Source organism: Camelus bactrianus, chromosome 10, assembly GCF_048773025.1.
Source record: "Camelus bactrianus isolate YW-2024 breed Bactrian camel chromosome 10, ASM4877302v1, whole genome shotgun sequence".
NCBI lineage: Eukaryota > Metazoa > Chordata > Mammalia > Artiodactyla > Camelidae > Camelus > Camelus bactrianus.
In genome coordinates this window covers 38,154,568-38,169,585 of record NC_133548.1, presented here as the reverse complement: position 1 = coordinate 38,169,585, position 15,018 = coordinate 38,154,568, and the positions used below count along the sequence as shown (strand labels likewise).

Genomic DNA, 15,018 nt, shown 5'->3' with positions numbered 1-15,018 from the left:
GTTAGTTTAGCTTTTTGGCTGTCCAGTTATTTTATATTTTTAGTTTGTGTTCAGTAAACACGGAATTAAATGGGCCTAAGTTGGAAGACCGAGATAGGAAAAGTTGGAAATACTGAAACTCAGTTTCATTTGATTTATGCATGAAGCTCAAGTAAAATGTCAACAAGAAACATGAGAATAAAGGATGTTTTAACAGTTAATTCACAGCTGTACCATAATAGATAATCTTTCAAATTTTGCATGAATATCACAGTTCTGTAAGTTTGACTTGAAGACATATATGTTTTTCTTTTTGGCTACATAGGGAACAATGAAATAAAACCTCATTGACGTAATTGAACCTGATAACATCTCCTGGTTGTACTGCTGATGTTTCACTGTGGTATTGGTGGTTTTGTAGAGCTCTGTAAAGCATGTTGGACTTACAAACATATTCAAACAGAAACTTTTATCAGAATTCAACTTTTTAACCACAAAGAAAAGCTGAATTTATGTAAAGGCACAGTCTTGAGTTTACTTTATCAAATCAACTAGAAACAATTTTTTAATAGTTTACACCTATGTTACTTATGAGACAATACTGTTTTTAAAATTATTTTTGAGCAGGTAACTACAGTGTGTAAAGATACATAATAATTTCTGATACTGTATTGAGCTTAGATGGAAACAGACAAATATAACACTGGAAGCTCCTAAAAACAGCAGTTAAATTTCATACTTTCAGAAAATGTCTTATAGTATAATAGAAACATGTTTTGAACACATACCATAGTCACTATAACTTCTTTTTTTACTGTGATTCAAAATTTAACTATTTATTTATTCTTAAATAATTTATAGGATCTACTTTGGGATTGAAGGTTAGATGCTTAAAATCTTGTGGACTTGGGAACCATTTTTATATGGAGCATATACTTTGTACTTGGAAGTAAGACTTTTAAAAAGCTACATATTATATAGGAAGAATGAATGCTTGTACCAAAATCCAAGCAAAATTGTAATTTACAGTGGAACACAGCAGTATGTGTATGTGTGTGTGTGTGTGTGGCTGTTGGTTCTGAATATTCAAATTCAATACCCCATTTTTGTTTTTTTAACACTGAATCACGCCCAGCATGTGTGTTTTAACCACCAACTGTTTTCTGTAAATAAAGCAGTGGTAGATCTGCAGTTAAGAGAGATTCTCACTGTTTAGTGAGGCTCTTACTGACTGTATAGGTATCTGATCTCTCAGACCTGATTGCAGCACATGTTTTCAAGTCTCTACCATAGTTCACAAAATGAACACATAAAAAGTTGTCTGCCATCTTTTGTCATGTGTATTGCACATAAACCAAGAGCTGATTTGGACTTAGCACGTGAGTGCATTTATCCACCAACCAGTAAATAAAATATCTGCTATGTACAAATATGACAGTAATTACTTTTATATTGTATGCCTTTTCAGTTCTGTGATGTCTCGATATGTCATACAGCAAATCCATTCTGGAAATTATTTGATCTGTTCCCGCTTCCAGCATAATGTTTATCATTTGGTGGCTAGTTTTACCAATCTCTCAGCAATAGTTTATCTTTTTTCATATCCTTTTCCTGTGAGGAGCACAGAATCTGAATGGTGCCTGTATAGTTTTTGTATCTTCTGTTTTAGGAACAGAAATATTCAGTTTTAGATTAGAAAGCATTGATTGTTCTAGAAAAGTTCTATTGGATTACCAAAAAGGCTTTTATATTTTGTTTGAATGTCATAAAAGTTTCAAAACAGGCAGAATATAGGGTGAATGAATTGCAAGTCTAAAAATAATCCAGTTTGTAGATAGTCACTGTTGTATGACTTAGTAATATTTTTATTTTTATGGGTTTGTGTGGTATTATCACACCCACAAATTTGTTGTCAGTTTGCATTAGAGTCTTGTTCTTGATTTAGACTTAGCACGTATTCTGAGTTATTTATGTTCCTATTTTTATTAGGACCTTAAGCTTTAGGAAACCAATTTTGAGCCGTTTAGTTTTTTCATGGAGGGTATACTGTAACACAATGCAAAGAATGCAGATTTAACAATTATAAACAATAATATTCAAAAGACATGAAAATATTTATCTAAGATGATTTGTACTCTTAAAGAATAATGCAGGCCTTAGGGTACTTACCCCACTTTAAAAAATATAATGATTATTAAGATTATGATATTTCTGTGGAAATCAGAATTAATCTTACATTTCACAATTTTGAAATATATGTAAACTAAATTGTTTCTTCCCCCACCCCCTAAAATATTCCAGACCACCTATGGAACAACTAGATAATAATTTGATAAATAATGGCTAATACTCAATTACTGTTTCCCACTTTAAATTTTTATCTATGTGCTAGTATTATAGAGACATTGAGCAATATTTCCATTAAGGATTTTTCTCCTTTGGAGATCTCTCACTCTGCCCTATATCATCACTATCAAGTACAAGTTCTAGAACATACCAGTTTAGCAACAAAAATATTGTCCCCACATTCTTTTCCAGCTCTTGCTGCATTTCATTCTTGACATGTGCAGCACAAGTCCTGAAGAGTTTACTCTAGTCGCTGTGTCTACTTCTTTGCCAGGATAGAGACCAAGGATAACAAACACCATCAACCCACCATTAACTTTGAATATCATCAGTGACTTTGAAGTTCCCTGCATGCCACTCTGAGATCCAGTTTTCTTCTCTTCTCCCTCAGAGATGATCCATATCCTGAATTTCTTTATAGTTTCCCATATATTTACATTTTTAAAAGCATATTTCAATGTGTATTATTTCACGTGCATGTAATTAAACTGTATGTATCTTTCTGTAACTTTTCTCATCCAATATAACGTTTTTAGGATTCATCCATATAGGTTGAAGCTATCCTGCATTCATTTTCACTGTTGTGTTCCGCTACATGAATGTACCAAGATTTCCCCATTCTGCTATTGATGGACATGGAGGTGGTATCCAGCTCTGTGCATTCATGTTCTTGTCTCCTGATGTTGAACTGTATAGCTTTGGAGTTTTTGCCCCAATCTGTTGTGGACTCTGCTTTTGTAAAAATACACTAAAACCTTATCTCAACAATGTCAAATTGCTATAAAAATTTCTAAATGTTTACTCTTAATATCTGTACTTCTGTTATTGTGGACCACACCTTGAATAACACTACTCAAAGATGTACCTAGCAGTAGAATTCCTGGATCATACATCAGCTACTACTTATGCAGAAAATTTTGTTTTCTCAAAATCACGAGTATCCTAGTTGTCCAAATTACACGGAAGGCAGTCTACCATCAATTTGTGGCTTTCACTGTATCTGTTTTCAGTTCCTAGTATGCAGGGGATTTCAGGCTAAGACCTGCTGCTTTTTGGTAAACGTATTTTTGATCCCAGAGAAAGTGACTGAGAGTAAGATTGAGTTGCTGCTTAGGAGTTTATTCAAAGCCCACATGGCAAGCACAAGTGAGAGAAAACCTATATGGGGTGGAGGGCCAAGGGTGGGTGAAATTTAGAGATGGTCTGCAATATCAAATGCTACAGTAGAGAGATCCATAAAGAATAGGCACAGAGGGAAAAAAAAAACAAAACACCTTGTACAAAGTAAGGTTTTTAAGAGACCTCTAAGAGCACAGTTAAAATAGGTGTGTATTCACGTTGCTTCTCATGTCAGTAGCAGCTTCTGAGAAGGCAGCCTTGGAATGGTCTCAATGCAGAATGTAAGCTAATGATTCTCTTATAAGCCATAAGCAGGACTACTTTTTTAAAATCAGTGTTTTTCAACCTTTAGAAAAAATTATCATCATCCCCGTAAGGAGCCTTTTTAGATATTTTTCCCTTAATCATTCCTCCCCCTGTGTGAAATTTTAATACCATAGATTTAGTATATCTGTTTATGTACTGTAGTGATAGGAGGGCTACAACCATTTTAAAGATTTTTTTTTGCCCCCTAGTTACCAATTCTGACCTTCTTGGGAGTGATAGGACTACTGTTAAGAATGCATAATATGAGGGAGGTGGGTATAGTTCAAGTGGTAGAGTGCATGCTTAGCATGCACGAGGTCCTGGGTTCAATCCCCAGTACCTCCATCGAAAAAATAAACAAATAAACCTACTTACCCTCCTGCAAAAAAAAAAAAAAATTAAATTAAAAAATGCATAATATGAATATAAATATGCCTTTTGGCATTGGAATGAAAATATTTTAAAAGATAATATTTAATCATATAGGCTAATGAAGTAGGGGGCAAGGAACACTCAACGTTAAGAAACCATCCTAATGAAAGTATACTGGGATTAGCAAGAAGTCACTTCTACTTAGACTAGTGACTTAGAGAAACGAGATATAGGTATGTCACTGTTTGATAGTATCCTTGTGGAGGAAATGAAGTATGGATTGGATGAAAGTAAGCTAGACAATTTCATAGACTCTGAATGCAAATCTCATAGGTAATCCTTAGTGACCCATCATGTGATTCTGTCTGCACTCCTGTCTACTCTGTACTTCTGTTAGTGAACTTAAGGAAACATCAGATTTACCAGCGTCACGATGATGGGAGGAATGATGAATAGGCTAGTTGACATCCTCACTCTCCAAGGAAAGTTTGGCAGGCTGAAACCAGGTCAGAAGTAAAATATTGCAGTTGGGTCTAAAAAGCCAATTGTGTAAGAATAGCATGCAGAAAACAGAGCATGTATATCAGATATAAAAGAAACCTAGGGATTTTAGGTTATGTTAATCTTAGTGTGAATGTGCTTATTAGGAAGTTATTAATGTCCCAAATTGCATTGTCTCTAGAATCTAGAATGTAGCCTGGTTAAATCACAACCTGAAATAATTATATGAAGACTACACTTAGGGCCATAAAAATACTGCATAAATTTGAAGAGTCTACTAATATATATTATATATTTTGCATGTTAGCTATACCATAGCCATTTTGCAGGTACTGGTCCATGAATTTTGTTAAGTGGTTGTAGTATGTCTGGGTTTTCTTTGGAAAGAAGTAGGTAGGTTTCTTTTCACTGGCAAGAGATGACCTTCTGCAAGGATGTTGACAAGGAGATGGTGATAATGACAACTAACAATTTTTTAAAGTGATTATGTTATTTAAAATAGGGGTCAGCAAGCTATAGCCTACTGATCAAATCCTGCCCACAACCTGTTTTTGTATGACCATTGAGCTAAGGATATTTGTTTCGTTTCGTTTTGCACCTTAAGGGGTTGTAAAACAAAAACAAAAAGCAACTAATATGCCATAGAGACCTTGTGTGCCTTGCAAAGCCTAAAATGTTTAGTATTTGTAAGAAAAAATCTGCCAACTCCTAATAAAATATTGGACCAGTGAGAGAGTAGATAACATTTTAAGATCTTTTGCAACCAGGATCCCTAACAATCAAAAGGCAGGAAACGACACAAATATTTCAGTACATTGAAATTCTTTGATTGCATTACCAATTAATTACACTTATTTCCAGACTAGGGTTCAAAGCTATGTAGAAAATCACAATTATAAATATTATTTAGGCAAAAGGAGACCTATTTATTAACTAAGTAAACGTAAAAGAAATTTAGGATTAACCATGTGTAGCAGTTATAACTTGTTAAATTAAAGCTAATTTTATCTCCTTGATTATAGTGACTATTGAATGGGGAAGTAGCCAGGAAGACAGCCTACTACGAAGAGAAAGGCAGGAAAAAACTAGTCTGGTACCATGGATAATCTATAAATGAGACAAATAGGAAAACCATAACTAACTATCTGTATACCAAAAAGGTTGTGTGTTGTTTTTTTATAAACCCATTCCTTTACTTAATCTAAACCACAGGACAAACTTTTTAAAGTACTTTTGAGAGGTGCCTAATTGGTAAGGAAATAGTGCCACCTACTGACTCTGGGTTAAGATGACAAATTATGAGCCTTTGGAGAAGGTGGAGATGAGGAAAGAGTGGTGATTTGTAATTTTTCTTGTATTTTTAGTGGATGGATATGATTTTGGATTTATGTTTTCGGTTCTGTGGTAATAGATATTTTGAAGGTTACTATAGCTTTTTAAGTGACTTTATTCTGACTATTCTTTTGATTTCTCAATCACAGATTACATAATTAATGAAATACTCCATCTAGAGATAATTTTTATTCTCACTTTCCCAATTCCTTTCCCAAACTTTAAGCTATTTTAGGTATCTGTAATTGAAGATGCTTCATTTGTCTTTACATATATTTGTTCATTTATTTCTGGTTTGTAACTAAGTGAATTTTTTTTTTCCAGATGATTCTTTGGGATTGGGACTTAAAGCAATGGTATAAGCCTCACTATCAGGTAAATATAAGTGATATCACTGTAAGTAATATCTGTACTGAAACTTTTGACACATAAGTTAAAATTACATTCAGAAGATTTCTATGCCATAAGACTTTTCCTAAGCTGAAGTAAAATAAACAGAACTTTCATTTAGGTAGATAAAAAAATTTCTTTGATGAGCTCCTCCCCCCAACTGTGGACAACTGATCCACAGAGGAAAAAAATAGATTAAAGGCAATATATGAGAAAAAGCAAAGCAACTGAAAATATATTCTATTAAGGAAGCTAAAATACTCAAGAGTTTTCTGTAGAGTTTTTATTGAATTATACATACAGAGAAGTACATGGCTCAGTGAATTTTCCAAAATTAAACAACCCATGTCACAAGAAATAGAACATTACCAGCATCCCAGAAGCCTCACTTATGTAGCATTCTAGTCATTACTTATGTTTCCAAAGAAAATCCCTATCCTGATTTCTAGCAATTAGTTTTGCTTATTTATGAACTTTATAAAGATATTTTTGATTACTTTATGTTGGTATCAGAAGAACTGAAAATAGAAGTAAAGGAGAAAAAAGAAAAATCACTCAACCATCAAGCAATAGCTCTGTTACTTTTGTTAACTTACTTGGTATATCTTTGTAGATTTTTTCCATTTCTTCATTGTATTGAAATGTGTTTATATATTCTAGTCTACAGAATTGTGAATTATGCTTCATATGCTGTTTTGAAACTTGACATTTTTCATACTAATAGATAAGCATTAAAAAATATTAAATCTTTATCATTTCTGTTCATAGAAACATTACCTCTATTTATTACATTTATTAGTTGTCCCAACACCAAATTTTGAAAAATGAACATCCCTTTGAATGGTTGATTTTTATTTTTAAACTATTAATGGAATAGCCACAATAGCCCATTAGGAATAAAACCTTCTCTGATGTAACTATTACAGTCAAATGAAGTCAAGAAGGCAACATCTGACCTAAAAGGGGCTGATTCCTTGTTCTATCTAGATAGTGGCCTTTCTCATCACTTATATCCACCCAGATCCTCAGTTTCCAATTAGAAGAGTATCTGAATTACTGGTAAATCTAAAGATAAGTGAGCAGTAATGGTTGAGAGCAGTATCACCTTGTAGAGTGATAAATGGTATCAGGTACCTCTGTCCCTTTTGTTCTTCTCTCTCCCCCTCATTGAAATTCAGTTGATTTTTATTTATTGATCCTTGTATCCAGTGTCCTTGCTAATAAATTTACTATTATTTCTAATAGCTAGTCTGAGGATTCTTTTAGAGCCTTTAGGGATACAATAATGTCATCAACAAATAAAGACAGATTTATTTATTTATTTATTTCCAATCCTTTTCTCTCGCATTGCTGTGCTGTTCAGGACCTCCAATGCTGTGCTTAATAGAAGCAGTACCAGTAGGCAGCCTGTCTTGTTCATGAACACGGGGAGTAAATGTTCAACATGTTCACCACTAATGTTTTCTATCGATACCTTTTATCAGATTAAGGAAGTTCTAGACTAATTCCAGTTTACTAAAAAACTTTTTTTCTCTTTTAACTAGTGAATGGGTATAGAATTTTACCAGATGCTTTTTTCTGTACCTATTGAGATGATGCCTGGGTTTCTCCCCATTTATTCTACTAATGTGATAAGTTATACTTTTTAATTTTTGTGCCTATGTTGAACCATCCCTGACTTCCCAGAATAAAGCAAATTTGATCAACATGTATTTTCTTTTTAAAAAATGTATCACTGGATTTTATTTATTTTTTTTGGAATTTTGAATCCATGTTTATGAGAGAGAGTTGTCCGATAATTGTTTTTCATAATGTTCTTGGCATGTTTTTGGTATAAAGGTTATACTGGCCTCATAAAATAAGGTGAGATTTCTGTTATCTAGAAAAGTTTGGTAAGATGGGTATTCTTCCTTTGTAAGAATGCTCTGGTGAAGACATCTCAGTTTGAAGCTCTTTTTAATGGACAAGTTTTAAATTATTACGTTTCATTAATAATTTTAGAACTACTCGGTTTTCTGTCTCTTCTTAAAACAGTTTGGTTAGTGATATTTTTCTCTGAACTCCTTTTGTTCCCTCTGGCTTTGCGACTGCTGAAAGACGTATTTTACTTTCAAAATAGAAATCTTTTTGAGGATTTCTGTTTGGTTTCTCCATCACTTGGCCACTGTTTACAAATTGGCAAATATCTTCTTGGGGAAAGCAGTTCTGAATTCAGGCTTGCATCTTTGATTTCCTCTTCTCTCTGGGATCTTGCCTGGCCTTTAAAGCTCTCCTTGTCTTTACAACCCTAAATTACAGTTTTGGCCTCTGGCCCCTTGAGACTATAGGAAGCTCTATGCTGTTTCCTAGTCTCTTAGCTGCTCTGCTTCTCATCCTTTCTGCCCTGTGCCAGTTATGAATTGGTAGCAAATTCCTTGAGGGGAAAAAATAACACAGAATATTGGGTTCATGTCAATCTTTTCTCTTAACCCTGGGTTCTTGTTCTTTCAAGCCGTGGCTGCTTGATTGTGCTCTGATGCCTCAAAATGGATGCTATTTGTATTTTATTTCGGCCTTTTTTAGACCAGTTGTTCTAGGCATAAGAGTTGATCTAATACATTAACATTTAATTCACTGTTCTGATGATCAGTGCATTTATTTCTGTGGGTAATTGAATTGAACATTGTATATATGTATTTTTAAGAAGTAAAAAGCGTATTGTATGTATACATCAATGGAAATTTTTTTCTAAATTAGAAAAATGTATTTCCCATCCATTTTTGGGGCCCATCCTCGTGCTATTTGTTGCATGCTAACCATTCAGTTCAATGTTACCACTATTCCTTTGAACTCTGAAACCTTTTTTCTCTATCTTTATCTCATCATTTTCCATAATATTGATAATAGTATTATTTATTGCACTTTAAATATATGCACTATACGACGCTTTGTGCTTTCCATGTATTATCAAATTTAATTCTCACATCAGCCCTTAATGAGGTAGATGTTATCCCCACTTTACAGTGAAGAAACTGAAAAGTTCAGATGTTAAATAACTTGCTCCAGGTAACACAGTTAGGGTTAAAGTCTAGATTTCAGACTTGGATGTCTTTTCATCAAAGCCTTGTCACTATGCTAGACTGCCTCTTAAGTGAGGAGTAAATGAAAAATGCTGTGTACATTTAAAAGAAATTTTTACAATAAAGGGAAGGAAATCATCAATTAATGAAAACGCCCAAATTATAGATTCTGAAATAAATACAGATTTGGCTCCATACTAGTTATAAAGTAAGTCAGTAATGAATACCATTAAATGTGAGACATGCTAATGAAAAATACAGAAAAAAATTAAAGTTGACAATATCTGCTACATACTTAAGCATCAAAAGATTTTAGCTTAGAATCATACTATTTGCTGTGTCATTTATGCCGTGTCCAAATAGATGAAAATATTTAATAGGATTCAATCACTTAGTTATTGTTAGATGGACTTTGATTTAAAGTAGAGTTGTTTTCTTAAATGTTAAGTTTTCTCTGTAACAAATAGATAATTTTACTTTTTTTTTTCTTTTCTAGAACTCTGGAGGTGGAAGTGGGGTCGATCTTTCAGTGCTAAATGAGGCTCGCAATATGGTGTCGGATCTTCTGGTTGACCCAACCCTCCCCCCACAAGTCATTTCTTCCCTAAGGAGCATCAGTAGCTTGATGGGTGCTTTCTCGGGCTCCTGTAGGCCTAAGATGAATCCTCTCACACCATTTCCTGGATTTTATCCCTGCTCCGAAACAGAGGACCCAGCGGAGAAAGGAGATAGAAAACTTCACAAGGTCAAAATACAGTAATCAGCCCCCTATTCATCACATTTAGTGTTTTCAAATTAAAACTACCCCTGTAAATCTTAGAGAAACAGAAATTCTTTTTTTTTTTTTTGAGTAAAGGTAGATTTATTTAGAGAGATACATACTGCATAGAATGTAAAGCAAGGGAAAGGAAAGGAAAGAGGTGTGGGAGGTGGGTGCTCAGGTTAAAGTAAAAGTAGGCACACACTCCATAGACAGAGTGCGGCAGTCTCTGAAGAGGAGGGAGCGAGAGAGGGCCGAAACAGAATTTCTTTTTAAAGGGCCAGCTTCTCTTACAACACCTTGAGCTCCTTGGGACTTTAGAGGTAGTTGTAACCTCAGATAGTTCTAAGCAAGTATTTAGTTTTTATTCTAAATAATATTGCTGTAATTAGCTGTTATACCTTCATCAGTAATAACTATTTTTATTATTGTTGTTATTGTTTGTAAGTAGAGAACAACAAGCAAATTTACTTCCAGGCTGTACAACCAACTAGTAATCAAATTGTGTCATTAATCTATTTTATTCTGTAGAAACAAGGATTTTTCTTTTGAAACAAAAAAATGATCATTATAATATTTATTCTGTGAAATCACATAGCATTCTTATAAATTGATGGTCACATTTTCTTTGCAGCTGTCACTCTCACCCCTCCTTACCCACTGGAGATTGCTATAGCCCAATACCCATTAATTTCTCCATCTGTAAATATGGGATTAATTTCTCTTTAGATATCAATAATTCAAAATAGGATTTCCTTTAGAAAATAATAAATACTGTTCTAAATAGGTATACATTATGCCTATTCAGAGTGCTTTTAATTCTTTTATGTGACTATCAATATCGTTACCAATAGCTAAACTCATAAAACTTTAAAAACAAATATTTCAGACATGATTCTAGTTTAACTACTTTATTCTACTGGTTAAAGAAACTGACTAAGAGAAGATGAAATTCAAATCAGTTAATTTTGTTCATTGTAATAGTGTATATAGAGCTTAAAAAAGTTAAATAAAAAGTTTTTGGAGGGATTTTGATCATCAGTTAATTTCATTTAGTTCTTTTTGGCATTATTGTATAGAAATGTTGAAAAATTAAGCAACTTTGATTAGTGCAAAATTTTGATCGTTACTGATCACAAATCTGGACCATTGGAACTTACATGATGCTTTTGTTTTTAAAGTGTATACAGTGGCACCTGCATTACTCAAAACGCAATTAACAGTGGTGCTGTTATATGGCACTTTTTTTAGCACTCTCCCAATGAAAAAGAGGTTAATCACAAGCATCAAAGAGGAATAGCAATAAATTCATCAATGAAATAACTAATACATTCTTGAGTTAGTTTTCATTTATTATGTTGCTCTTTCTTTGCACTTTCCATTGACATTTGATGTTTAGAATAGTGATTTTAAAAAACAGTAATTCTTAAAAATCTTAATTATAAAAATCACATTGATATCAGTATTATGTTTGTTACTATGTTGACTATGTAGAAAAGTGTACTGGTACATTTGAGAAACATTTTAAGAACAATATTAATTAAGCAGGATGCCTAACTGCTTCATTTCCTAAACATTGTAGTTAATCAGACTTACTTTGAGTACTGGAATTTACTGATAGAAATAAGTCATACAAGAGCCAGGAAGTAACCCTTATTTCTTTGTGTTCTTTAAACTTCTTATGTGAATTTCATATCTGAGTTATCTGTTTTTGGGAAAGAATATACAAAGCCTAATGTCACTTCAGAAAAGAGCAATAGCATTTATTAAAAAAAAGATTAGTAAGGAAATGGGAGTTGGAACAGATAATTTAAAGTAAATGTCTTGTATATGTGTTAAGAACTAAGAAAGATTATATGGACCTAAATTATAATCCAAAAAGTTGTTACATAAACAACTTTTCCACTGTGTGTCTTACTAATATCGAACCTTTACAAAATCAACATCCCTGAGAAAATTTAAATATCTGAGATGGTTTCATGTCTGCTGATAGGGAAAATTCATAAGAAGCGGAAAACAAAATTTTATATAAATCTCAGTAAAACATCTATTCATTGTGGTCAAAAATGGAATTTTCTGGTTAATGTTTGTGTTAATTGAGAATATTTTCAAAAATTAGGGAAAATACTCTTAATGTAAAGGTGTTCTGAATTTAATTTAATCATTAATTCAAAGGGTAGCTCAAAATTCTGCAGTTTAACTGTTTAGGGCTGATCATCCCTGATCCTAAGCTTGCCATCTGAAGTCATTTTTTAGGGTAATTCTTTCATATCTACTTTTAAAGTTGTCAGCTTATTTTGCATAAAATTAGGAGTAAAGTGTCCAAGAGAAAGAAGCTTTAGTTAAACAGTAGGGAGTTAGAAATGATTTCTTAGTAGAGGGAAGATAAATTAGAACAACAGTATAGATGTGATATTTGGAGTAAAATTGACAGATTTTCAGAATAAAATGTTTTGTGTCTCCTGAACATGCTAAAAAAGTACAATTGACCCTTGAACAACATGGGTTTGAACTGAGCAAATCCACGCTAACACGCAGATTTTTTTTCAGGAGTAAATAGTACAGTACTACACCATCTGCGGTTGGTTGAATCCACCGATGCAGAATCCCTGATACGGTGGAAGTGTGCATAGGGAGGGCCAACTGTAAGGCAAAGCCCGATATTCCACTGCACGGAGCATTGGCACCCCAACCCCCGAGTTGTTCAAGGGTCTACTGCATCTCGTATTTATATTTTCATGTGCCATCTTTAGTATCACTTATACGGCATATTAAAGGGTGACCATTTTAACTGTTGTTAAATTATTCAACAGGGACTCAACAGTAGGAATAGTTTGCCAACTCCACAGCTGAGGAGGAGCTCAGGAACTTCAGGTCTGCCACCTATCGAACAGACTTCTCCGAAGTGGGAACGCAACAATGGCAAAAGGCCCCACCAAGAATTTGGCATTTCAAGGTAAAATCACCGGAGCCTTTTAAAGAAATCTAAATCTAATACCTCCAGTTTGTTTCTGTGAATGAAGTTCGAAGCAGCTCTAAGAGCATAAAGGAACAGTTGAAGAGTTTTAGGTGTAGGATGGCATGGCTAGTAGTGAAGCCCGATAGAAAAACTGATTCTTACAGGTAATCTATGTTTTCCCCCCAAATAGGTAAGCTGGGTACAGAGCATGCTGCAGCCTTAAGAACATGAACTGGGGAGGCAGTTTAAGGAAATGAGTATCAATTTAGGACAGGCACTAGGGAACCTTTTAAATTGGTAGAGTTGGCTGTATTAGGAGCAGTCACCAGTCCACAGCATAGTATTCAGAAGTTGGTTCTGACTTGTGGAAGGAGGCGCATTCCCAGGGCTCCCCCTAGAAATTACTGCAGACGTCGGACATAAGGTAGCAACGCTCTTTCAAGCCCTGTTCCTGCTGGAGAACCAAGACTACTAACAGAGCCTATTTTCTGTTGAGGATTTACCTGGAACTAAACTGTGGTAATCCCATAAAGGGAAGGTATCAGTAACTACAACCAAGTGAAGCTGGGAAATTGCAGGAGCTGAAATCTTCTGAATGTAAATATACCCCATTTACTGATAACAAAGGATATGATACTTTGCCTTTTAAATGCCAAGAAAGATGTTGATCTCTTGTGTGAGCTATAAGCTTCTATTTAGTCAATTACCTAACCATGTTAATAAAATTGGAGTTAGTATGAATCTGTTGAACCACCCCTGTTACCACTGAGCATGTGCTGTACTTTGTTCAGCTTGAGCTGTGTAGTTACACATTTGGAACAGTAGGTGGCAGGGTTGTATCATAGCTTCTTATCTGTTAAAATTTGTGCTAACTTCTAATATATGAAATATGATCAGATAATTGGAATTTTCCAGATTCTTCTGTAAGTAGTTTGAATCTTCTATAATACGTGCAAGTATTTTTAAAGGAAAAACTGAGTGAAATGATACATAAAACAGGAATAGATGCAAGTATGAAGAGAATATTACAGGAAAGTGAGCTTTATTCCAAAGCTTGCCCAGAGCCTAAACATGATAACATTTCTGTTTTTGTTGTTGTTGTCGATTTTTTCTTAATGGAAGCAGGATATGACAAAGTAAATGACGTGAGGAACTGAAAATATGACATTTTCAGTCATATTTCTTAACCATGGGATACATCATCTTGAGAATATTTTTGGGCTTAAGAAGAATGATGAAAATGATTTTATTTTTTCAACTTCCCATCACACTGATGTAACAGCAACACATTTAAAATTAAAGAAACATTTAATACATTGAGTTAAGGTTATTTTTATCCTGCTGCCTTGCACGACTGATATTAAAATAGAAGCATGGTCCAAGGAAAACTAATCTTTATGTGAACAGATCTCTGAGTTAAAAGTAAATATAGGCAGATTCAACGTATTTACTTAACACTGATTAAAACAAAACTATATGCCTCATGAAAGATTTAGAAACTTAGAGAATAAAGTAATTGGTAGTAATATGAAACATCTACTTTAAAGAGAGAAGGCTAGAAGAAATTTTTCTAGTGTGCAGAAGCTGGAGCCTCTCGCTAATATATTTCTAAGTGTACTTTGAACATAGAGTAAATGGGAATGTGTGAAGCACTTGAAACCACTCTTCCTTTTGAAATCCAAGTCTCTAGATCAGTGCTGTCCAGTAGAATTTCTATGGTGGGAACATTTTGTATCTGTACATCCAATTTGGTCGTCCCTAGCTACCAGTGGCTATTGATCACTTGAAATGTGTCTAGTAAGACTAGGGAACTTTATTTAAATCTGATTTAATTTTACTTAATTAAAATATAAAGAGCCATATACGACGATCATATAGACAAACAGCAACCATAT

The 15,018-nt window shown here is 33.9% G+C and overlaps 1 protein-coding gene across 2 annotated transcripts in view; it reads left to right on the top strand.

Moving 5' to 3' along the window:
• Positions 1–15,018, top strand: part of PDE3B (phosphodiesterase 3B) — a 130,127-nt gene that overhangs the window by 69,438 nt on the left and 45,671 nt on the right. For both annotated transcript variants that reach the window (XM_074372349.1, XM_010965040.3), the window contains exons 2-4: positions 6,280–6,330; positions 9,901–10,149; positions 12,978–13,120. In XM_074372349.1, the coding sequence (XP_074228450.1) occupies positions 6,280–6,330; positions 9,901–10,149; positions 12,978–13,120 (443 nt within the window). The remainder of the gene's footprint in view (positions 1–6,279; positions 6,331–9,900; positions 10,150–12,977; positions 13,121–15,018) is intronic.